The sequence below is a fragment of the Delphinus delphis genome, chromosome 20 (assembly GCF_949987515.2).
Source record: "Delphinus delphis chromosome 20, mDelDel1.2, whole genome shotgun sequence".
NCBI classification, from domain to species: Eukaryota; Metazoa; Chordata; class Mammalia; order Artiodactyla; family Delphinidae; genus Delphinus; species Delphinus delphis.
In genome coordinates, this window is record NC_082702.1 from 41,230,264 (window position 1) to 41,253,879 (window position 23,616).

General features: G+C 51.1%; 2 protein-coding genes and 1 pseudogene across 5 annotated transcripts in view; 1 reads left to right on the top strand and 2 right to left on the bottom strand.

Annotated features, from left to right (window-relative positions):
• PRMT7 (protein arginine methyltransferase 7) overlaps positions 1-18,132 on the top strand; it is a 49,219-nt gene extending 31,087 nt beyond the window's left edge. For 3 of the 4 annotated variants that reach the window (XM_059999657.1, XM_059999656.1, XM_059999658.1), the window contains exons 7-18: positions 1,265-1,506; positions 1,704-1,884; positions 4,983-5,110; positions 5,523-5,658; positions 6,663-6,746; positions 7,136-7,183; positions 7,856-7,945; positions 11,845-12,006; positions 13,325-13,399; positions 16,339-16,499; positions 17,426-17,522; positions 17,761-18,132. In XM_059999657.1, the coding sequence (XP_059855640.1) occupies positions 1,265-1,506; positions 1,704-1,884; positions 4,983-5,110; positions 5,523-5,658; positions 6,663-6,746; positions 7,136-7,183; positions 7,856-7,945; positions 11,845-12,006; positions 13,325-13,399; positions 16,339-16,499; positions 17,426-17,522; positions 17,761-17,940 (1,584 nt within the window). In that variant the 3' untranslated portion in view covers positions 17,941-18,132. The remainder of the gene's footprint in view (positions 1-1,264; positions 1,507-1,703; positions 1,885-4,982; positions 5,111-5,522; positions 5,659-6,662; positions 6,747-7,135; positions 7,184-7,855; positions 7,946-11,844; positions 12,007-13,324; positions 13,400-16,338; positions 16,500-17,425; positions 17,523-17,760) is intronic. The other variant, XM_059999655.1, reaches the window with a different exon arrangement.
• LOC132416098 (COMM domain-containing protein 6 pseudogene) lies at positions 274-725 on the bottom strand (annotated as a pseudogene).
• A 521-nt stretch (positions 18,133-18,653) lies between the features above and the next one.
• The window catches only part of SMPD3 (sphingomyelin phosphodiesterase 3), a 28,967-nt gene continuing 24,004 nt past the window's right edge, over positions 18,654-23,616 (bottom strand). The window contains exons 8-9 of the mRNA XM_059999659.1: positions 22,274-22,436; positions 18,654-22,055 (exon numbers count right to left, since the gene is read on the bottom strand). Coding sequence (XP_059855642.1) covers positions 21,954-22,055; positions 22,274-22,436 — 265 coding nt within the window. The 3' untranslated portion in view covers positions 18,654-21,953. The remainder of the gene's footprint in view (positions 22,056-22,273; positions 22,437-23,616) is intronic.

The following is a 23,616-nucleotide window of genomic DNA, read 5'->3' on the forward strand; positions in this document are numbered from 1 at the left end:
CATGGCTGGGCCCCTAGTGCCTGGCATGTAGAGGGTGTTGGATGAATGAGGCAGGAGGGAAATCGGATGAGGGACTGCAGCCTAAGCCAAGTGAGGAGTGTGGTCGGCAGTGCCAGGTGAGGCCAGGAGGTCAGGTCAGTTGAGGATGGCCCCTTGTCCAATTAAGATAGAATTCACATACCACAGAGTTCTTCACCCTTTAAAGTTTCCAATTCAGTGGCTCTTAGTACATTCACAAAGTGTGTGGCAATCACCACTTTGTAATTCCTGATTGTCTGATTTTCTTTTTTATTATTTAAAAAAATGGAAAACCAAAAGTGTAATTTTCATTCAATAAATATCATTTGATCCTTAGGCAGTTTTGTTGCAGAAAGTAAAGTCCATGATTTTAGAATGATGGTAGCAATTCATCAACCAAGTAATCAGTTTTCACACAGTTTCAATAATTGCAGCAATTTCCTTGAACTGTCTAGAAATTCTGAAACTGTGGAATTGTCATTTCGAAGGACTTGTTCTTTACTTGGCCTGAATGATCTGCCACTTTGAGCATCACTGCAACATAAGGATACTTAAGTGATCTGCAGCTGTCTGAGCTCACAGCCATACCCAGCTTCCACTGAAAATCTATGAGCTGGTTGGTGACCTTGGCCTTAGCATCCAGCTGTGGCTCACTACACCCCTCCATAGCAGCGCCCTGGAATCCCACCACCCACTCAGGTGGAAGCTCCTGGGGCAAGGTTTATTTTTGAAATATTCAAGAGTGTCAGGTAGCTAGGAACTTACCTGACATAAGTCGTCTTAGGCATAATGTGTATTTTTTCTGAAGTCTGGTTTCTTCTGTTCCCAAGGGCATTGGCTGAAAACAGTTCACTGTCCTAATAGTGATAAGGCATTAGATGTTACTAATCTATAATACTAATAATACTATACTAATATTTATTATATTATATATATATTATATATATAAAATAATATATAATATTATATATATAATATAATATATATTATGTATATAATATACTAATATAAATATTAGTATATTTATACTATACTAATATTTATAATATAATATAAATATTAGTATATTTATACCATACTAATATTTATACTATACTAATACTATACTAATATTTATAATTACTATACTAATATTTATTCCCTAATATTAGGGAATAAATCTCTTTTGCTCAATGGGAATTACTGTGGGTCAACGTAACTGGTTAATTTTTTGTTCTTTTGTTTTACTTTTTTAATATAAACTTAGAAAAATTGTGAGGCAGTGCCTCACAGAGCAACCGTCTACGCACAGCTGGTGGAGTCCAGGAGGATGTGGTCATGGAACAAGCTGTTTCCCATCCGTGTTCAGACCAGCCTTGGAGAGCAAGTCATTGTCCCCCCCTTGGAACTGGAGAGGTGTCCTGGCGCGCCCTCTGTTTATGACATTCAGCTGAACCAGGTGTCTCCTACTGACTTCACTGTCCTCAGCAACGTGCTGCCTATGTTCAGGTACCAAGGAGCCACCCAGGGTCATGGCGTTTGGAGACACTTGGTGAATTGCGGTCGTTGGCAGTTCTTTTTGAGTTCATTTTGACATCAGGAGTCCATTGCAAACAAGTCTCATTGCTGGTGAGGTCACCATAAATGCTTAAAGATGGAGTGTGTGAGCTTAAAATATGCTTCAGTTCCTGAATATTCTTCCACAGTGTGGACTTCAGCAAGCAAGTCAGTAGCTCAACAGCCTCCCATAGCAGGCAGTTTGAACCTCTGGCATCTGGCCAAGCTCAGGTGGTTCTCTCCTGGTGGGATATTGAAATGGACCCTGAGGGGAAGATCAAGTGCACCACGGCCCCCTTCTGGGCACACTCGGATCCAGAGGAACTCCAGGTAAGAGGCGGGAGCTGAGCACGTTTTTGTGGAAATCAGGAAACTTGTCCACTTTTTGTCCTGGGAAAGGAGCATGTTGAATCTTAGATTCCTAAGAATTTAGAGATAGAAGGGACTATGTCAGAATCAATGTCAAAGAAGAGTTTAAAAGAAAAAAAGGCAAGGCTAGCTGTAGTAAGATATAAGATAGACCTTTCAGGCCAAGTTCATGGTCAACACCAGTGGTCACAGTGAGCCATAGGGCAGCTTTGGTGTGCTGGCTCTCCCCTCGTCCTGGTACAGCCACTCTTAGACCTGCCCACCGAGTAATCCAGGGGTCCTCAGATTAGCTTGTGATAGAGAACTACAGCCTGTCTACAGCCGCATTTTCTGTGACCTCAAAATCTACCTTCTTCAGCTCAATGGAAAGTGGGGAGGATGTGAACTACAGAAAAGGAAATGCATATTATATTCCTTTTTCTTTAAAAATATTTTTCTTAATTTTATTTATTTATTTATTTTTCAGCTGCATTGGGTCTTCGTTGCTGTGCACGGGCTTTCTCTAGTTGAGGCGAGCAGGGGCTACTGTTTATTGCAGTGCACTGGCTTCTCACTGCAGTGGCTTCTCTTGTTGCAGAGCACGGGCTCTAGGTGCGCGGGCTTCAGTAGTTGTGGCTCTCAGGCTCTAGGGTGCGGGCTCAGTAGCTGTGGCGCATGGGCTTGGTTGCTCCATGGCACTTGGGATCTTCCCGGACCAGGACTCGAACCCGTGTCCCCTGCATTGGCAGGTGGATTCTTAACCACTGTGCCATCAGGGAAGTCCAAGAACCATGCAGATTTAAACAGTGAAATACTGTTTTTCGTGTATCAGTGAATAAAGTTCAGAGTTTGCATGCTGTTGGTGGAGCCGTGGGGCAGTGCAGGAGGGTGATCACCAGAGCGTTGTGGAGTGCAGCAAGGCCCACAGTCGGTCAGGATGGGACATGACGCCCCTTCTAGGCATTTAGGCTCTGGATGGAGCTGCATACGTGTAGAATGATGTGTGTGCCAGGATACTCACTGCAGCCCTGATTAAATAGAAAAGACTGGAACAACCTAGAGGCCACCAGCAGGGACTGGCCAAGTCCATTTTCCTGCATCCACGCAGAGGGTAAGGTGGCTGTCTCTGCACTGATGTGGAACAGTCTCAAGGACAGATCAAGCGAAACAACGAGAGGCACAGAACAGTGTGTGCTGTGCCAGCGTTGGCGTTATTAAAAATAAGAATATATGTGTTTATCAGCCTTTATGTGTGGTGCATGTATGCAAGGGTATCTTGGGAAGAATTCACAGAAATTGGTAAAAATGGTTGCTTCTGGGAAGGGAGCTGGAGGTTAGGGGTGGAAAGGAAACTTACTTTTCACTCCATGACCCTTTTATATCTTTTGAGTTTTCTCTCATGTGCATGTATTATCTACCCCTCTGTACACAAACACAAGGGAAGAAAGTGGGAAAGATGCTTCAGGACCAAGGAATCAAATGTTCCCTCCACCTGGGAGGCCTTGGGCACTGTCCTCTGTGTGTTCTGACTTCCTGTTCCCACTTGCTGGGCACTGGCTTGGCTTTGATTGCTCAGCTGCTGGTTCTGGGTGTATACATGGTGACTTCAGGGAAGGCCTTAGCATCTCATCCTGCTCCCTGAGTTACTGCTTAGGCCAAAGGGTCATGACTGCTGTGCGATTTCGGTCAGTCCTCCTGGGCCCTTGAGCTGCCCCGGCTCCACTCTGCATAGCCTCAGTCCTCCGTAGGCTGAGAGCGTGTGTGGGGTGTGGGGTGTGGGGTGTGTGTGTGTGGTGTGTGATCTGCGTGGGGAGGGGGGCGTGTGTGGTGTGTGTGTGGTGGGGTGTGGTGTGGGGGGGAGGTCAGAATTCTCCAACAGAATTGAGGTTGGCACTGGGCTGCTTTCTTCCCCTCTAGGAGTGTGGTAATTGCAAAATTAGCATAAGAATTTCATTAAAATGTAAATACTTCTCATTTGTATATCTTCAAAGTGCTTCTATGTGTATTTTCTCCTTGAATCCTCATATAAGACATGCTGGGTAACCACACAAAGCCGGGCTGATGAGGGGAGCAGGGCCTCAGGTGTTGGCAGCCTTGGTGGGTGCTTGTCCCCAGGTGTCCTGACTGTGGGGCTTGTGTCCTTCCTCTACCAGTGGTGACTTTTGGACTGTTTCGAATTTGAAGAGCTGCTAATGAATCTCCCTCATGACTTCATTAAACTGCTTTTGATCAGCCTCAGACAGTGGATTCTGGCTATCATAGCTCTTTAGCATTAGGACCTGAGAGGCTGGTGTGTGGGAGGGACATGGTGACAGGGAAGCACTGTGGGAGACCGGGAGGGGTCAGGGAGGCACAGTAAAGAATGAATAACAGGTTTTAGAGGATCTTTTTTTCCTCCTTGTTAGTGTTTATTTTTTCCAGAATGTATCTGGTTAGATTTTAATTTTCTAGCTTTTACATTCAAATAGACATCTTAGATAGATGGGAATGTTATTCACCTGTCTTTAAGTTCAAGATCAGGTAGGATAGAATGTGTTGACTGAAAAAAAAAAACAACACAGTGTGAGAGTTGTGACTTAACTTTATTTGAAGTCAGATGAGGACTGTAGCCTGGGAGACAGCCTCTCAGCTCTGAGGAGCTACTCTGAAGAGGTGTGGGTGGGGGCAGGAGGTCAGTATAGGTATGATTTTACTGGAGGGGAGATACTTGCAATCAAGTACACATTTTGGCAGAAGGTTCCTTCTAGTCACGGTCACACTCACACACACACACACACACACACACACACACACACACACGCGCGGCAGAGGCTGGAGTCCCCTCCCCTGAGCCCACCTTGAAGACCACTGCCCTAGGCCACATTCTATCCTTCTGAAGCCAGCAGTGTTCCAGCAAGATTTTGAACCTTTAGCCTCTCTGACTTGAGGATTTTCTTCTTTATCTCTTTGGCCATAGTAGCTATCTATAGTCCACACAGTGGTTTCCCTGCAAATTGATTTTTGAATTGGGTTTTGGCCCCCGGATTAGATGCATTGCTCTTGTTGCAGCTTGGTGATAGCTGATTCTCTTCCTGTTTCAGTGGCGGGACCACTGGATGCAGTGTGTGTACTTCCTGCCAGAAGAGGAGCCTGTTGTCCAGGGCTCAGCCCTCTGCCTGGTAGCCCACCACGACGACTACTGTGTGTGGTACAGCCTCCAGAGGACCAGGTGTGCCCCAAGCCTCACTGGGTGGGACATTAGGCTTGTGACACTGTGCCTTTGTATAAATTCCCTGTACAGACCCTGTAGAGGTTTGAGTGGGCACATTTGTATCTGAACAGAATAAGAGCGAAAGTTTGTGACTGGGTATTTCAATGCCTGTTTGTGTGTACTCTGAAGAGGCTGCCCCAGTGGCAGGACCCCCATTTGGAGCAGATATATATGAGAAGCCTTGAATTGGAGGGCCCTCCGACCTCTAACGCCCACTCCACAGCCAGTGCCTAGACTCATGCCCCCTAGAGGACCATGCGTGTGTCCCCTCTCCATCTCGATTTCCCTGGGGCAGGTCCCTGTGCCGTGCCTTCATGCTCGCTGGTGCCTAGCAGGTCATCACCCTGTGTCTGTTCATTTCCTGGCCCAGCCCCGAAAAGGATGGGAGAGCCCACCCAGCACGCCCTGTGTGTGACTGCCAGGCTCACCTGCTCTGGAACCGGCCTCGGTTTGGAGAGATCAATGATCAGAACAGAACTGATCAATACGTCCAGGCCCTGAGGACGGTAAGTGTCCAGCCCCTTAGGTGGTTGTAGGCCAGGAGAGGTTTGTCCCATGGACCCAATCGAGCTCATTGCTCACTTATGATTAGCTGGTTTTGTTTTCTGTGCTCCCTTCTCTGTCCATGAGTGGCTTCAGCTGGCTCCTTCTGGGCGGGCATTTGGGCAGAGGCCAGGGAGCTTGTTTCTGGACTACCTGAGGGCTTGTTCTCTGCTCTTCTATGGGAGCCTCTCCCTGGCCCCTGCCTTACCTCTGGACACTTTGCCTTTATGGTCACCAGCAATTCCTTTGCGTGATCCTTGTGGATTCAGCCACCCCATTATTCCTCTCATCTCCTACTTCCTTTCTAAAATTTTCTAGAATGTAAATTTTGTCATGTAACTCTCCTGAAAGACCTTTGCTCCCTGCTACCTGTAGAAGGGGTCTCTCAGCCTGGGGACCACACACAAGGTTTGGACGGGGGTCTCTGGACCCCTTGGAGTCATATGCAGAAAAATATATGTGCACGTATGCATATGCTTGCATTTTTGGGGGGAGGGAGGGTCCCAACCATCCTAAGTTTCTCTCAGAGGAGTCTGTTGACCTATAAAGGCATTCCTGCTTTGGGGAGTCATTTGACATGCCTACAGCTTTCTGTGCTGTGACCAGGTAGGGAAGAGGCCTGTGGTTGTGGATTGGGAGGTTGCCTCTGATAAACAGGGCAGCCCTTCAGCTGGGCCTTCTAGGATGGCTTGAGGACAGTCTTTCCTGATGGTGGGGAGAGGTGAGGGAGGTGGCTGTGTTGGAGTGGGGGGCTGGTTACCACCTGGGCCTGGGAGGCAGGTATGACTGGTGTTAGGGCATAGGAAGATCCAGCCGGGCTGTGTAGGGGATGGAGTGAGAAGGAAATCAAGATTGAGTAATCACAGAGTGAGGTAGGGGGTCAGATGGGAAATGTTCCTGTCAGTTTGTCAACAGGAATTTCTTGACATTGTAAGAAAATCTGTGCTGAGGTTGTTCTTTTCTGCAGGTGCTTAAGCCGGACAGTGTCTGCCTGTGCATCAGTGATGGCAGTCTGCTCTCCATACTGGCCCATCACCTTGGGGCAGAGCAGGTACTGGACATGTGCCTTCTATCAGGTTCCTGACGGCCGCTCTTGAGTTTGGGTGTCATGTGGTCTGGGTACATGGTTTTGTGGCTAAAGCTCTTTCAAGTGCAGCTGCCACATATGTGGCAGGCGTGCTTGTGTTGGTGGCTAAGGGGTTGTTGCCTCGTGTGCGGGCAGGAGTCAGGCTATAGCTGTTGCCCCATCGCCACAGCTCCCGAGTCTGAGTCTGCCACCTCGCTAGGCTCAGCGCAGAATGTTGTACTGTCCCAGGGGGATAATGAGCACAGGTAGAGTTAGTTAGATGTTGTCCTCTGCCTTGGAGTTGCATTTTAATCTTTGTTTTCTTTCTCTGTTAAGTGCACCTCCTACAACTAATAGCATGGTATCCTTTTCAGGTATTTACGATAGAGAATTCAGCAGCTTCTCATAGACTGATGAAAAAAGTAAGTGATAATTGTTGTTACTGAAATAATGAGGGGACCTGTGGGGGCTGCCTTCCTGAGTCTGGGATTGATCGCTTTGAAGCAGTGCTGGTACCAAGGGAACTGGGAGAAGTAGGAGCTGCCAGTGAAGTTCTGTGACTCCTGAGTCGAGAGCTGGCCTGGAAGTCTTCTGGGGCTGTCGTTGAATAGCAGTGAGCGTTTAGGCTCTACTGTGTTTGTTGTGGCTGAAGATGTTTAGGCTTCTCTCCTCACTTCACATAAAATGAAAAAAACTAAAGTCTTTGTGGTGATAGAAATGAATTTGAGATTTGTTTCTGGGGCACCAGCGCCCACGGAGTCACTGCTCACAAACTGACCTGACTGGTTGGTTCTGTGACAGTGTTTCTCCTCCTGGCCTGTGATTCCCTCTCTGAAGGATAACCTACCTCCACCAGAACTACAAGCCTACAGCTAAGTCTTGCCAATGTGCCTGCAAGAGAAATTTCTTTTGCTCTTATGACATTTTGCTCCTGATCTCATCTGAGGTCTGTAGGAGGCCTTTGGATGGGAGAAGTTCTGCAAAGCAGCTGAAAGTGGTGCTCCAGAACTGTTTGGCCAGAGAACTGCACACAGATAAAGGAACTGAGATGTTCTTTTTCTGGACAAAAACAATAGTTTTGTTTTCTCTCTAAGATCTTCAAGGCTAACCACTTGGAAGATAAAATTAATATAATAGAGAAACGGCCTGAATTATTAACACCTGCAGACTTGGAGGGTAAAAAGGTAAGTAGTGAGTGCTCTGCGTTTGCTCTGGACAGCACGGCTCTGAGACAACCTGACTGCCCCCTTCTCCGGACCTCACTGTGTGTCCCCCAGTCACTCACCAGCTAAGGACTCGCCGCTGTTGAGGGTGTGGTGAGGTTTGCAGAGATGCCTGCTGAGCAAATACTTGCACAGCTCTCAAGTGGCTCATGGCTGCTCCTTCAGCAACGGCAGACGAGCTCTGCTAAGAGCGACTTCGGCACATCGTGTCCCCTCCCTTTTCCCTTCACAGCACTGCTGTGCACGCTTCCGCCTCCCATCTGTTCCTCAGTCCCCCGTGTGCCTCCGAAACTGCTCCCGGCCCTCAGTAACCTTAGCTACTAGACATGGTCTCCTTGTCGCTTCATCTCGCTGGCCTCCTGCACCCTCACAACAGGGGCCTCTCCCTCCTCAACATACTTCTCTTTAGGCCCTTAAGAGGCTGCCTTTCCAGGGTTTCCTCTTCTCTTTCTGGCTGCTCCTTCTCAGCCCTTCATCGGTCTCTCTTCCTTCACTTGATCCTTCCCTGCAGGTGTCCTTGGTGCTCTCTTCTTGTCTGTCCTCTCCTCTTCCGTTGCATCTCCTCTCAAGACCATCACATCCCTTCCCATGTGGGAATCGTGGGTGTCCAAGCCGGGTCTTCAAATCTCACATATCCCACAGGCCCTTCAAGCTGGAACCTGTCATCTTTCTTGCCAACATTTTTTTTAACCCCTTTATTGAGATATAATTGACATACCATAAAATTAACCCATTCCAAGTGTACAATTTGAAGATTTTTTAGTAAATATAGAGAATTATATAACTGTCACACTGTCTGGTTTTAGAACTTCCATCACCTAGCCCCTAGCCCCAGGCAGCCGCTGATGTGGTTTCTCTCTCTGTAACTTTGCCTTTTCTTGGCATTTCGTGTGAGTGGAATAATACAATATGTGGTCTTTTGTGTCGGGCTTATTTCACTGTTCATGGCTGAAAGGTTCATCGGTGTTGTAGAATGTGTCAGTATTTTGTTCCTTTTCAATGCTAAGTAGTGTTCCAGTGTATGACTGTGTGATATTTGGTTTACCCATTCACTTGTTGGTGGACATTTGGATTGTTTCCAGTTTTTGACTATTATGAATAATGCTACTGTGAGCATGGGTATGTTAAGTCTTTGTGAGGGTTTGTGTTTTCGGTTCCCTTAGATACCTAGGCTTGGAATTGCTGGGTTGTGTGATATTTTTGTTTAACTTTTTTTTTTTTTTTTTTTTTTGCTGTGCCATATGGCTTGTGGGATATTAGTTCCCTGACCAGGGATTGAACCTGGGCCCTCAGCAGTGAAAGTGCCGAGTCCTAACCACTGGACCGCAGTGGAATTCACTGTTTAACTTTTAAATAAACTATTAAACTGTTATCCAAAGCGGGTATACCATTTTATATCCCAACCAGTAATGTATGAGGGTTCCAGTTTCTCCATATCTTTACCAACACTTCGTATTGTCTCTTTTTTTTTTTTTTTTTTTTTTTGCGGTACGTGGGCCTCTCACTGTTGTGGCCTCTCCCATTGTGGAGCACAGGCTCAGCGGCCATGGCTCACGGGCCTAGCTTCCCCGCGGCATGTGGGATCTTCCCGGACCAGAGCACGAACCCGTGTCCCCTGCATCAGCAGGCGGACTCTCAACCACTGCGCCACCAGGGAATCCCTCTTTTTTTTTTTTTTTTTTTTTTTTTAGTATAGCCACTTTAGTAGGTGTGTGGTGATGTCTCGTAGTTTTGAGTTGTGTTTGCCTAATAATGTTGAACACCTTTTCATGTGCTTATAAGCTATTCTATATCTTGTTTAGTGAAATATCTATTTAAGCCTTTTGCCTGTTTTCCTCCCATGCCTTTTTTTTAAGAACAGCTTTCTTTCTGAGATATGGTTCATACAGCAAAGAAATTTAAAGTGTACGGTTCAGTGATTTAGTATATTCATAAGATTATGCAGCCATCACCACAATCAATTTTAGAACATTTTCATCACCCAGAAAGAAACTCCTTGCCCATTAGCAGTCACTCCCTATTTATCCCCAGCCTCCCAGCCCTAGGCAGACACTAGCCTGTTTTCCTTCTGTATGGATGTGCCAATTCTGGACATTTCATATAAATGGAATCATGCTACGTATAGTCCTTCGTAGGTGGCTTCTTTCAAAGTTCATTCATGTTACAGCATATATCAATACTTCATTTATTTTTGCTGCTGAATAATACTCCACCGTATGGCTGTACCACATTTTATTTGTCCATACTGATGGACGTTTATTTATCCATATTGATGGACAGTTTATGGACATTTGGGTGGTTTCTCCTTTTTGGCTACCATGAAGGATGCTGCTCTGATCATTCGTGTACAAGTTGCTCTTTCTTTCCCTTATAGATGAGGATTAAAAAGATATTTAGGGAATTCCCTGGCGGTCCAATGGTTAGGACTCCACGCTTCCACTGCAGGGGGCATGAGTTCAGTCCCTGGTTGGGGAACTAAGATCCCACAAGCCGCACGGCACGGCCCAAAAAAAAAAGAGAAAGAAAGAAAATTTAAATTCTGAAAGCCATTGATGTGGTGCACTGGCTAGACTCCAGGTCACTGTTGAGTAGAAGTGGTGAGAGTGGGCATTCTTGCCTCAGTGTTGGGGGAGCAGGGAATACACAGGGCCAACCCCTTTCTGTTTTCGTTGTTTCCTTCTGCATCTCTGTCATCTCAACTAGGAACCCATGTGTCATCTTGGACTGGTCCTGTCCTTGATGCCTGTCTGCTTGGGCCCAGCCCTGGGTAGTCTGGCTCCTCAGCATCTGCTGTCTGGTTCTCCTCCCTTTGACACAGACTCCCCACTCCTTGCCTGGACTATAGCAGTGCTCGCCCAAGTCATGTCCTGTCCCCAGCTCCACCTGCAGGTAGCCTCCCTACTTCCTACATACTTTGGGGATCTTTCTTTCTTTTTTTTTTTTGCCACACTGTGTGGCTTGTGGGATCTCTCAGTTCCCCAGTCAGGGATTGAACGCGGGCCACAGCAGTGAAAGCCCAGAATCCTAACCACTAGGCCACCAGGGAACTCCTGAGGGATCTTTCTAAAGCACATTCCTTCTCATACTAAACCCTGATTAAAGCTTTTCGTGATCCCCTCTTGCCTCCAGGGCAGAGTCCAGTCCCCTTTACCTGTCATCAGCTGCCTTTGGTGACCTGGCTTCTCTCTACCTCTGTGGCCTCACCCTTTCTTTACTGTCCTACCCCACCTGCTCGTCTGACAAGCTCCCAAAAGGGCCTTTCTCTATTTCACACCCCTGCTTTTGCTTCTGCCCATCCCTCTGCCTGTAATCCCTACTCCTTTGCTTTTCTGTCTCCTGTTCATGCATTTATTCATCTAATCAGCAAACCTTCACTGACCATCTGCTCTGGGCCAGGTGCTGTGCTGGGAATACTGTGCTGCCACTTCTCTGTCCCTACTTCTGTGGTCTCCGAGCCTGGTGAAGGAGACAGACTAGCGCTGATAATAAATTGTCATGATAAGGCTTTGAGTAGGGTTTACAGGATGCCATCCTGGAAGCCCTTCCCTATGCTCTTACCTCTAGAGTCTCTCCACGAGCCCCTTCCTTGCTTCTGTCAGAGCTTACTGCACTCTCTGAGGACGGCCCCCAGCCTTGTCTGCTGCCCCTTCCACTCTGCACTCCTGAGGGCAGGGCTCATGTCTGTTTCTCATCTTTGTATCCTCAAGGGCAGGTGCAGACCTTGACATGCTTGTTGACTGACTGACCAAGTGGGTGAGTGAATGAATGAACGAACGTGCCTGTGAAACTTGTAACCTGTCCTTTACTCCTCAGCCGAATCCTTCTGACGCCCTGGTCCTGCTTCTTGCTCTGATCGCCAGGTTTCTCTCCTCCTGGGTGAGCCGTTCTTCACCACCAGCCTGCTTCCGTGGCACAACCTGTACTTCTGGTATGTACGGACTGCTGTGGACAGGCACCTGGCGCCTGGCGCTGTGGTGATGCCCCAGGCTGCCTCGCTGCACATGATGGTCGTGGAGTTCAGGGTAGGCCACCCAGAAGTTTTCGGGCGGGGGATGGGGGGGACCTTGTTTTCTTGTAAAGACTTTGGATGCAGATGGAGCAACTAGGGTCTTAATAGTTTGGGCCTCTGTTTTTCTGTGTCATCACACTGCAGGACTGAATAGAAGAGGCTTGCCTTTGTAAAAATGAAGTAATTTGGCACATGAAATGGAAATGGCTGTGTGTTGTCATTTTACAATTATGGCTTATCAGAATAATTTTAAAATATAAATTAAGAGTTTCAGAAGATAAGCTGTTCAGCTTGCTCTGCTCTCATTAAGAGCTGAGGCTCCAATTCTGTTACCATACCTCACACACAGCCCGCGCCACGCTGGGCCGAGAGGCCTGGCCCCCCCTTCCTGTTAATAAAGTGACTGTTCTGGCAAAAAAAAAAAGAGAGCTGAGGCTCCCGTTGTTAAAAGCATTTTGAGATGGGCGAGTCAGCTTCTTTATGCGAGAAAAATTGAAAACCTTCATTTTAATTTTCTCATCAAAGCAGAACCACAGTCACAAAGTCATTTTGGGAAAGGCATTTTTTATTAAAAGGATTTTGAAATGCTTTTAACCTGAAATGTAGCGTGAATGTCATTTGATATTTCTCTGATAAGAACGGCTTTATCCATTGGTAGCTTAGTGGTTCCATCACTTAATTTTCTGGGCATTTCTTTTGTGTTTTTTATTCACTTGATCAGATTCCATGTAAATTCTGGTTTTCATGGCCAAAGAGGGAATGTGGAGAATGACACTGTTCCTAGGCATATGTCCAAGAGACAGAGAATGCAACGTTGACTGGCCAGAGTGCACCTCTGGTCCCCTCCGGGGATCCTGTCCTCACGCTCTCTTTATAGGCGTAGAGCCTCGAGAACTGGTTGATAGAGCTCTTCCCAATGAACCGGTGTTCAGGATGGACAAGGAGGGAGAGACACTATCCTGGTAGCTCTGGCCGATTGTCCCTCATAGGAGAGGGCTTGGGATCATGGGGGGCTTTACAGGTTTGAGGAACCATCCTGGGACTTTGGTGTCTCTGGGCCCATTCAACTGTGGGCATTTCTTCCACGCCTGCGGGAGCAGCAAGACGTGCCTCAGGTTTGGACCTGGGGCAGCCCCCCAGCCTGACCTCACTTACCCTTCCTGCTCTTGTCACCACACTTCCGTGTGCCTGGGTGGGCGTGGACATCTCTGTGCTGTCCCACAGAGCCCTTGGTGTGCCTGCCCGCCTGCCCACCTGCCCCCATTGGGTGAGTGCGGATGTTGGTGTGCCCTGGCTGGGTGGGTGTCAGTAAGGCTGTGTCTTCCTTACAGGACCTGTGGAGGATCCGGAGCCCCTGTGGTGACTGTGAAGGCTTCAATGTGCACATCATGGATGATATGATTAAGGTAGGCAGGGCCACAGCTCCTACCCACAGTGTCCCACCCACCCACTCCACATGGCCACAGGCTTCTGATGGGGACGTGTGGCTTCCATGGAGGGACCTGGGTTGGGCAGTGCAGGCAGCACGCAGAGAGCTCCTCTGTTGGGGGCAGCGAGGGCAGGTGTATCCGTTCTACTTGGTTCACCATGAGCATGAACCTGAGAGCCATTGGGTCTCCAAGTCTGGCTGGTATTAGGCCATTCTAGCCCCTGGGCTGTAACCCCTGAATCAGAATTTTGGGTTGGGGCCTGTCCACCACCAGGCCACTGGAACCATTCCTGCCAGTGTCAGCAGCTTGTTCTCTTTTCGGACGGTTTCTCTAGAAGGCAATTTTGGCAACCTTCTGAGCCAGCTATTTTCATTTTGGGGACTCCATTCCAGGGGAAAGTGCTAGAGCATGGAGGGGGGTGGGATGTGCAAGGAAGGTCCTGCAGGGTTATTTGTACATCAGTAGGGGATCGAGTCAGCCACCAGGGTCTCCATCTCCCAGAACCCAGAGCAGTCATGAAAGTGCCAGCGATATTTGGCTCAGCCAGGATGGATGTGAAGAGTCATGGGCAGGGCAGGGAGCACCATCCCATTTTTATGTATTAAGAAAATTCACACGTGTAATAACTATAAATGGAAAGTAACCTTTAAAAATTGTGTACAATATTAATATTTTTTTAATAATATAAATTTATTTATTTATTTTTGGCTGTGTTGGGTCTTCGTTGCTGCACACGGGCTTTCTCTAGTTGTGGCGAGCGGGGGCGACTCTTCGTTGCAGTGCACGGGCTTCTCGTTGCGGTCGCTTCTCTTATTGCGGAGCACAGGCTCTAGGCGCGTGGGCTTCAGTAGTTGTGGCATGTGGGCTCAGTAGTTGTGGCTCGCGGGCTCTGGAGCGCGGGCTCTAGAGCGCAGGCTCAGTAGTTGTGGCGCACAGGCTTAGTTGCTCTGCGGCCTGTGGGATCTTCCCAGACCAGGGCTTGAACCCATGTCCCCTGCGTTGGCAGGCTGATTCTTAACCAGTGTGCCACCAGGGAAGTTGCCCCAATTTCTTTTTAATTAGAAAAAAATTTGCACATGCAGAGAAAAAGGGGTGGAGCAGTGGACACCAAAATGTTAGTTGTGTGATTAGGAAGTGGTTAATATTTTCCTCATTTTGCTTATCTTTCTGTTTACAGTTTTTCTACAGTGATTGTGGATTACTTGTGTAAACATATTTTAAGTAAATAAATCCAGTGGACATTTTCAGTTTCCATCTTACCTGCCTCTTCACAGCATACCACTGACTGTTCGATTCTTCTAGAAACCACTGCACACCCGGGCTCCCCCTGGCCACTTCTCAGGCTCCTTCCTGGATTCCTCCCCTCTTCTCATCCCCTAATGTGTCCTGTGTTCTAGGTCTCCCCCAGGCCCCTGCCCAGACCCCCATAGCTGTCCCCATCTTCTCTCTTTGCTGGCCAGTGTCTGCATCTCTCCTGAGCTCAGACCAAATAGCTAAGAGCTGTGGATTCTCCACCGAGATGACTTCAAGCATTGTGACCTGATGCTTCCAGAATCCATCTTCTCTTTCCCCTCCCTGAGCCTGGCCCCTTCCAGTGCTCCTGTCCTAGACCTGCTGCCGCTTCATACCTGCCTGCTGGGCTCAGGGCCCCAGCAACCTCCCAGACAAGTCTTCACCTTCCCTTGCAGTTGGTTGTTGGGTTCCATAACCATCAGGTCCTTTGTGAGCCAGTTTTCTTCCCCCGCTGCTGCTGGTCTGGTCTGGGGCACTTTGATCTCTCGTTGTCTGACCATGCACCCTCCTGCCTCTCCCAGTCAGCCTTCCTCCGCAGGGAGCCCAGGTGAATCTGTAGATCCGAAGTCTGGCCCTGTCTGTCTTCTGCAGGAAAACCCTGTAAGGCTCCCTGAGCCCTTACTCCCACCCCAGCAGTCACCCCGCACTGTTCGGCCCGCTCTGCACTGCTCTTCACCCTTTCCCTGCTGGGCTTTGTCCACTCTCCTCTTTGCTGCCAACTTCTGTGTAACCTTCAAGAGGCAGCCTAGAGATCACCCGTCCGGGCAGCTCTCCTGCCCAGCCCTGTTCTCAGTGTCCCCCAGGCACTGTGTTCGCTTGTCTTCCAGTTGTCTCCATCTAGACTGGGAGCCTTGTATGGGGGTGATCTGGCAGCTGTAGTGCTCAGAAAGGGTCACTGAATGGGCAAGTGTCCAAATGACAGGTATTTTCATCAATAGACAGTTGGTCTTCAAGGTAGCTCGTGAGATGCGCAGTGTCATCCAGTTTTATATTTTATTTTATTGTATTTTACTTTATTTATTTTGGCTGGGTTGGGTCTTCGTTGCTGCACGTGGGCTTTCTCTAGCTGCGGTGAGCGGAAGGCTACTCTTCGTTGCGGTGCGCGGGCTTCTCATTGCAGTGGCTTCTCTTGTTGTGGAGCATGCGCTCTAGGCATGCGGGTTTTAGTAGTTGTGGCTCGCGGGCTCAGTAGTTGTGGCTTGGTGGCTCTGGAGCGCAGGCTCAGTAGTTGTGGCACATGGGCTTAGTTGCTCTGCGGCATGTGGGGTCTTCCCGGACCAGGAATCGAACCCTGCATTGGCAGGCAGATTCTTAACCGCCGCGCCACCAGGGAATTCCCAGTCATCCAGTTTTAAAAGGGAGATAATGAAGCTTAGAGTGACTTACTGAGGAAATGGCTTGTGAATGGTGGCAGGAACAGAAGCCAGCTGGTCTGGCTAGGCACCTGTGGTCTTTTGTGAGGACCCACTGCCCCACGTGACTATGGCAATTACCCTGAGGGACCAGGGCCATGGAGGTTAGGGGCCACTGGCATAGATAAACCCTGGAGCCAAGGACATGGCCTTGTTCCCTGGTCGCCCGGCTCTGTCTCTGCACACCCCTACCTCCTCTTCCCTTCTCAGCACGCCCTCGACTTCAGGGAGAGCAAGGAGGCCGAGCCCCACCCACTGTGGGAGTACCCATGCCGCAGCCGCTCCGAGCCCCAGCAGATCCTGACCTTTGATTTTCGGCAGCCGGTCCCCCTGCAGGCTGTCTGTGCTGAGGGTGCCATCGAGCTGAAGAGGTGAGCGTGGTCTCCAAGGTGGGGGCAGTGGGGGAAGTGGCAGGGTTGTTTTCTCATAGTTATTGCCCGAGTGGCTAAGCACTTACTTTGGCCACTTTCATGTGGGTGGGATGGCTGTCCTTGTCTCAGCCTTGCCCCTCCTGAAGTGGCCCTGAGTGTATAGTGGGTCCCCACAGCTTCTGGGTGGGGAGGGCGAGCCAGAGTGGGCTCTCTCAGATCCTCCCACATCTGAGGCTCCCTTTGAGCTAAGCAGCATGTTACACACAGCTGCAGAGAAATGTGAATTTGGTTGCTATGGTTACCCAGTGGATCATATTCCTGAACTCTCCTGGGAATTAAAGCAGGTTAGGAATTGGTAGGGGCTGTCGTTGTGATGCACGGTCAGGCCCATCCAGCTCCAGCCCTAGCTCCCTTCATGGGGAGGGGTGGCTTCTTCCCAGAGGAAAAACTTTCTTCTAACTGGGTGGAGGCCGTGAGCCCAGAACCCCTTTGGGCTCCTGTGACAAGGGGGAGGCAGGACAGTTGCCCATCTGTGCCTGCCATCCAGAGTATCTGGGAGAGCTCTTCTAGACTTTGATGCCTGGACTCCTCTCTGAGCCTTCTGAGCCAAACCTTTCTGTGACCTCAGGCCGAGGAGGCTGGTCCCGCAGCAAGCTGGCCCTGCCCCAGGGTTACTCTTGAGTATTTGGCCAGGCTGTGGGGAGTGAGTGGGAGCTTTGGGTTGTGGCTCTTCTTGCTCAGCATTTTACTGAGTTGCCTTAGTCAGTTGGAGTGTTAGGAGCCTCCTCACTGGGCAGGATGGAAGTGGAAGAGACGAGAGGTTTCTGAAAAGCAGAGGGGAGCCATGACCATGCTTAGCCAGTCTCTCGTGCAGCTGTTTGTTTTTGGCCCAACGTTCCCACCCCGCATCCCACCCTCACCCCCAGGCCTGGGAGGAGCCACGGAGCCGTCCTGTGGATGGAATACCACCTGACCCCGGACAGCACGGTCAGCACCGGCCTCCTGAAGCCTGCGGAGGACAAGGTAGTGCTGTGTGCGCGGGTCCCAGAGTGGGCCGGCCCTGAGAGCAGGTGCCGCCGTGCCACCTGCCTGCGCTCCAGGTGTTCCTGGCATGTTCAGCCAGATGATAACTCCTCAGTGGCCCCAGGTCACCCGGCCCTGAACAGCAGCTTCCCACCATGAGCTGCCTGGGCTGGAGGCTGGCCAGGAGGGTGCTGGGGTGTCAGAAGCCCTCACCGCCTTCTTGCTGCTTCCCCTGCAGGGGTACTGTTGCTGGAACCCCCACTGCAAGCAGGCTGTGTACTTCTTCAACACCACACTAGACCCCAGAGTGCCACCAGGTGGCCCCCAGACCATCACCTACACCGTGGAGTTCCACCCCCACACTGGAGATGTCACTGTGGATTTCACGCTCTCAGATGCCCTGGACCGTGGGTGCTGACCCTCACTTGTTGAGAAATAAAGTGGCTGAGGGTGCCAGGCTCTGAATGGTGTGGCTTTCTGTGAAGGAAGGTGAAGGCGCCTCTCCTTTCAGGGCCCGGCTCGGCCTCTGGGCTTGGGGGAGACCTCTTCCCTTTTTGTGTTTTTGCTCTGTGGCTCCTTGCTCCAGATGTGGTGGGAAGCGGGGATGGCTTTGGAGCTGAGGAGGGGCCAAGGAGCCCACCCTGCAGTGGTTATGAAGTGCTCAGAAAGCTCCAAGGCTACAGCGTCCCTCCTACCCAACCAGGGAGCGGAGCCAGAGTTGACTGGGCTGGGCAGCTTGAGCTGCTCTTGGCTATGCAGTGCTGGGGTGGGCATGCTGCTCTCGTGGGAGCTGGCCTAGCCTGGCCTGCACTGGGGACCTTTGAGTCCCACCTGCCTGCTTCAGCTAGGAGGGGCTTCTGGGGGCAGAGTCGCAGACTTATGGCTGGGCCCCAGGCCTTGAAGACCCTGGCAGGGCCAGGCCAAAGACCGAGTTCAGACCCTTTCACTTGCTAAGTAGTGGCACCAGTCCACATTTGTAAGGGTCTGGCCTCCATGTGCAGCACCAGCAGGTGACCAAGACCAGCACCTAGACACCAGGCTGCTTTTCAGAGGATAGGGAGGAGGCTGTCCCAAAGCAGTTCCTCAGAGGCAGACCCAGGAAACCAGCCATCAGAAGGGAGCCAGGAGGTACGGCCCTTTCCCGTGTGCCCCTCTTTTAGCAGAAGGACCTCGTCCCCTAGAAGTCTGGGGCGGATGGGTATGAGTGCAGTCACCCCGACGTTGCCTTGCCAGAGAAGGTCAGAGAGCCCCAAGGAGGCCCTAGCCTTGTTTCTTCGCACACTCAAGGTGCCCTTCTGCTGTTTACTCCCAGTTCCAGAGGGAGTAAGAGAACCCAAGGGGCCTGATTTCCTGGTGGTTCAGGGCAGACTCAGGCTGTGCCCATCCTGTGGGGAGAGGCAGGAAAGGCAGGCCCCCCACAGTGGCCTCCCCACAGCCCCGCCTGGCCGCCTAGCCCCTTGGAGTCAGAGCAGGGCCCAGCCTAGCTTTTCACTTAAATGAGTGGAGAACACCAGCCTTGAGCCTCACAGTTTTATTTTTTCCTCATTATCCATCCTTTCAGCACCAGTAAAGGAAAAAAAAAACACCTCTCTTTTCAAAATATTTTATCAGGTGTAAAGATTGTTTTTCTTCTAGGGAAGAATCGTCTGGATATATATTTGATAATGTTCTTACCAAAACCTCAGGTGTGCTTACCATATAAAACCCCTAATGTCCCATGAGGATACAATACAGAAAAAAATACAGAAATTAAAAAAGTCTTTTTTTCTTTTTTAAAACAGTATTTCTAAATCTCAGCAAGTTAATACAATAGTTAAAAAGCATCAAGATTAATATCCATACTTAAAACTCAAGGTGGTCTGGACAAATGAAATGACCGTTTTCTTCCAAAGTTGACCCCTGCCTCCTGCCTTCTCCGGAGGAGGCTGGGCCCGGGGCAGGTGCAGGGCCTTGGGGATTTGGGTGACCCCTGGTCCGTCCTTCCCAGGCCTAGATGCCACAGAAACATCTGAGATATTTCTTTTCTTTCTTTTTTAAAAATCGAAATGGAAAAGTCTGGCTTGTACATAGACCCGGGGGTGCACAGGCTTGATGAAACTCGTGGCTGGGTGATGGCGGCCTCAGTGCTGAGGCCCTGCCAGAGGGCAGTGCGAGGGGAGAGGGGAGCCAGGCCAGCTCTGCTCTGGACACTAGGCAGGCTGGGCAGAGGCGACCTTGTTAGGACAGGAAATGACTGAGGCACAGGGAGGTATGACTTGCCTAAGGCCGCCCTGTGAGTAGGGAGAGAAGCATGGCCCCCTGTGCCTTGGCTCCTCCCCAGCTGCCCTGGGAGGCAGGTGGCCCCTCTGAAGGATGAAAGCTGTGCTGGAGTCGCTCTGCTTCAGGAGCCCTGGCCCTGCTTCCGCTGCTGTCCTGGGCACACAGCTGACCCGCAGCCTAGGGGCCTCGGCTCAGGCCCAGACATCTAGGCATCACATCTGCCCCGTTGAGCTCCACCTGTGAGCAGATTCCTGGCTGCTCCTGGGATTGGAGACCTCTGATCCAGTGAAGCCTAGCCAGGGCCTCAAGAGCCACAGCCTTGGAGGAGGGGTGCAGCAGAGAGCCCAAGGAGGACTACACCCTAGACGGTGAGCAGCCCCTCCTGGCTTGACTTGGGGGGTGGGACTGGGGGCCTGGCCAGGGAAGTGCTCCAAGCAGTGAGGCCCTCAGCTCAGCTGCTGCCCCAGGCAGGGGCATTCAGACCAACCAGTGCCACTATGAGTGTGGCTCTCAGGAGTGTCTTACTCCAGCGCAGGCCTGGCCTCTGGCCTTGGCCCCCTCTTGGTCCCTCTTGCAGCTCAGTGGGTGACAAGGCACAGCATCAGCTTATTGGCACCAGGAGGCTCCTGGCAGCATGGTCCTGGTGTGTCCCCAGCCTCGTTGGGCAGAACTGGCCTCGAGCCAGGCGGGCACATGGGTTGGGGCGCTGTGAAGAGGGGAGACCATTGGGAGTTGTCAGTAACAGCTCCCAGAGTTGAAGGGGCCTCGCACCTGGAAGCAGACAAAACCCTCCCTGCGTGACTCTGGGGGGCGTCCCCAGGTGAGTTTAAAAAGGCCAGTGGGCAGAGGCAGTGCTGCCGTGGGATGAGGAGCTGTGGGCTTCACCTGCAGGCTCTGCCATGCTGTGCGCGTGTGCCTGGGGCTGGCCCTGGTCACATGGTGGCAGAGTGGATGCCAGCCAGTATCACTCCCTGCCTGGGGCGAGCAGTGGCCATTGGCCTTGCCACCCCCGGCCTGCACACTGGTGAGGGGACAGGCTGCTCTGTGCCTTGGCTTCCAGCCCCTTTGTCCAGGGCCCCCAGATCGGGTTGCTGTTGAGGATTGGCCTGGGAGGACAGAGCCGCAGCCCCACCCAGAGGCAGGTGGACGGTTCCTGAGCTCAGCCAGCACGTGGATGGGGACAGTCCCCAGGAAAAGATTGGTCCCAAACCAGAAGGGTGTCCGGAGGGGAGACAGGATCAGGCAGAAAGAGGATGTGTTGGTTTTGACAGAAGAGAAGCTACAAATCTATCATTTTCAAAACCAGAAGTTCCCCTCCCCCCTAATGCCGTGAGTTGCCCTTTTTCCTGTAAAAAAGTGATGCTCTTTCCTTGGATTCCCGTCTATGGCTCCATTGCCCAGATTGGAGTCTCCAAGGGAGGCTCCAGGCTCCGCTGTGCCTGTCTTAGGAAAAGCAGCATTCTCCCTCGTGGCTTGCAGACCCTTTAAAGTGAAGGGTTGTTTTTGTTCTTAACTTTTTTGATTTTCTTTAAAATGTAATCGCCCTTGAATGCAAGACCCTGGGGAAGAGCCCGGGCTCGCTGGTAACTGGACACAGCCCTCACGGTCCCTGCTCATGAGCTGTCCAGGCTGGAGGTGGCGAGCCGGCGGCCGTGTGTCCAGGAATGCTTCTTTGGCTGGTTCTGATTGTGTTTGGAGTTTGGCCTTGGGTGAGGCCCAAGTGAGGGGTCTGTGGCTACAGCGTGGCACATGGCATGCGGGCAGCGTGCATGCGAGGGTGCAGGCATGCGAGACAACATGGCAGCAGACAAAAATAATGAACCCTGGACGAAGCTTGAAAAGAGATACAAAGAGTACAGAAACCCGGTTCTCATACTAACCCACGGGTTACAAACTAGGTTGTGCTGTAGATTTGTAGAAAATAACAATTTGAAAGAATGGCACTGGTTGGGCAGCCAGGACTCCCAAGCCCGGCCTGACTCCTGTCCATGGCAAGTGCCCAGATGTGCTGGGCAGCGCTGGTTCCAGCTCACCCAGGACTGGCTGCAGCTCTCCCAGGCCCCTGCCCGCCTCCCCCAGCACGGGTGGTGCTCGCTGAAGGGACATGGCCAGGGAGGGACTGCGGCTCAGAGGGCTGGCGGAGGCCCTGCTGCTCGTGATGACTTGGCCCATTTATGCCTCCTCCTCCCCCGCAGATACCATCAGTCGCATGGCCACCGGGAGGTGGTCTGTCAGGCCCGACAGCTGGGTGATGAAACTGAATTCTTCTACCTCCTGGGCGGGGGGAGGAGAAACATCCCAGTTAGACCCAAAGGGCATCCTGTAAAGGAGAGGCCTGGCCCAGACCTTCCTGAAGGCAGAGGGGTGGGAGGATCCATGGGCCCCAAAGGCCTCCTGGATGGGCACGTCCCATTTCCAGAGGAGAGCTCAGTGCTGCCAAGGGGTGCAGGGCTAGGGTCCCCTATGCCCAGCCCAGCCCAGCCCAGACTCACGGCCTTCCAGTCTGGGCACAGCCCCTCCTCCCCGTGCAGCATGTAGTCAATGCGCCTGCCGTTGCCCTTCAGCAGCTCTTTGCGTCCCTTCTGGCCTCCCCCAGGGCTCTTGCTGCTGGGGAAGGCGAGGTACTCGCGACGACCTTCCTCGCTCTCCAGGACCCTGCTCACACAGAAGGCACAGGAAGGCAAGGTGAGCCCTGCCCCCGCTGCGGTCCAGGTCCTGAGTGTGGAGCCGCGTTCTGCCCGCAAGTCAGACCAAACCCCTGCATTTAAGATCTGTCTTCCCTGTGAGCCCCAAAAGGGACTGGGATGGACAGAGACCGCACCTGAGTCTTGAGTTCCTGACCGACCTGGGCCACTCCAGAATCTGCCTGGGAGCGTCCCATGTCCACCGTGGGCTGGCAGCACTCTCTTTCCCTTTCTGAACTGGAACGTTGGCACCACCCAGAGCCTGTGACCAAGCTGGGGACAGAACTGCCCAGCCCCTCTCCAGGATGGTTTCTGCTCTGAGCTAAGAGTGTCCTGTTTTGGGGAACTTGATCTTTGCAGTGAGCCTCAGGGACCTTCCTCTTCTGGAAGTCCCCAGGCCTTCCATGACTCTTGTTTCAGGTCAGCAGGGGGCCAGGGGAGCCAGGAGACAACCAGACCCCATCCCAGGACTGGACTGCTGTGTCGGTCAGTCCCTGAGTGGTTTTGCCATCAAGCCTCTGAGCCTCCACTGTCCCTCCTAACACAAGAATGATGACTGTGGCCCCAGAACACTTTGGGGACCAGGTGTGTGAAGAAAGGAATAAGGTAGGCTGCAGCTGTCGCCCCATTTCTCAGTGGAAGGAAACTGATAGGGATGCGTATGTGTTGGTCAAGGATCTACAGGGAAGGCAGGGCGCTCAGGTGGAATGTTACGCCCTGAGTCCGGGTCTTCTGACTCCTTGACTGCCATCTGCTTCCTGCCAGGTTTCCTCCAGAGCCTGAAAATCAGTGGTAAGGAGCCTTCAAGGAACACCCCATCTCAGAGGGCAGATGCAGGCCAATGTTGGGAGTGAGAGGTGCAGCCACTGAGAGACACTACACAGGCCTGCCTGCCTGGCTAACGCCTGGACAAATGGACAGGGCACCTGGACAGGCACAGCCAGCAAACATGGATTTCTGCAGGGTCTTTATCAGCCTTGAGATAAATAACACTAATGACATGCAGAACGTAGTCATATCTCAGAAATATAATCCATTACTGTCCTTTGCCTTTGATAATTAATTCCAGCATCAATGATCTACGAGTTACTGATAGTCATTTTTAAATCATCATCTCATAAAAAGATAATTTTCTTGGCATAGGATGATGT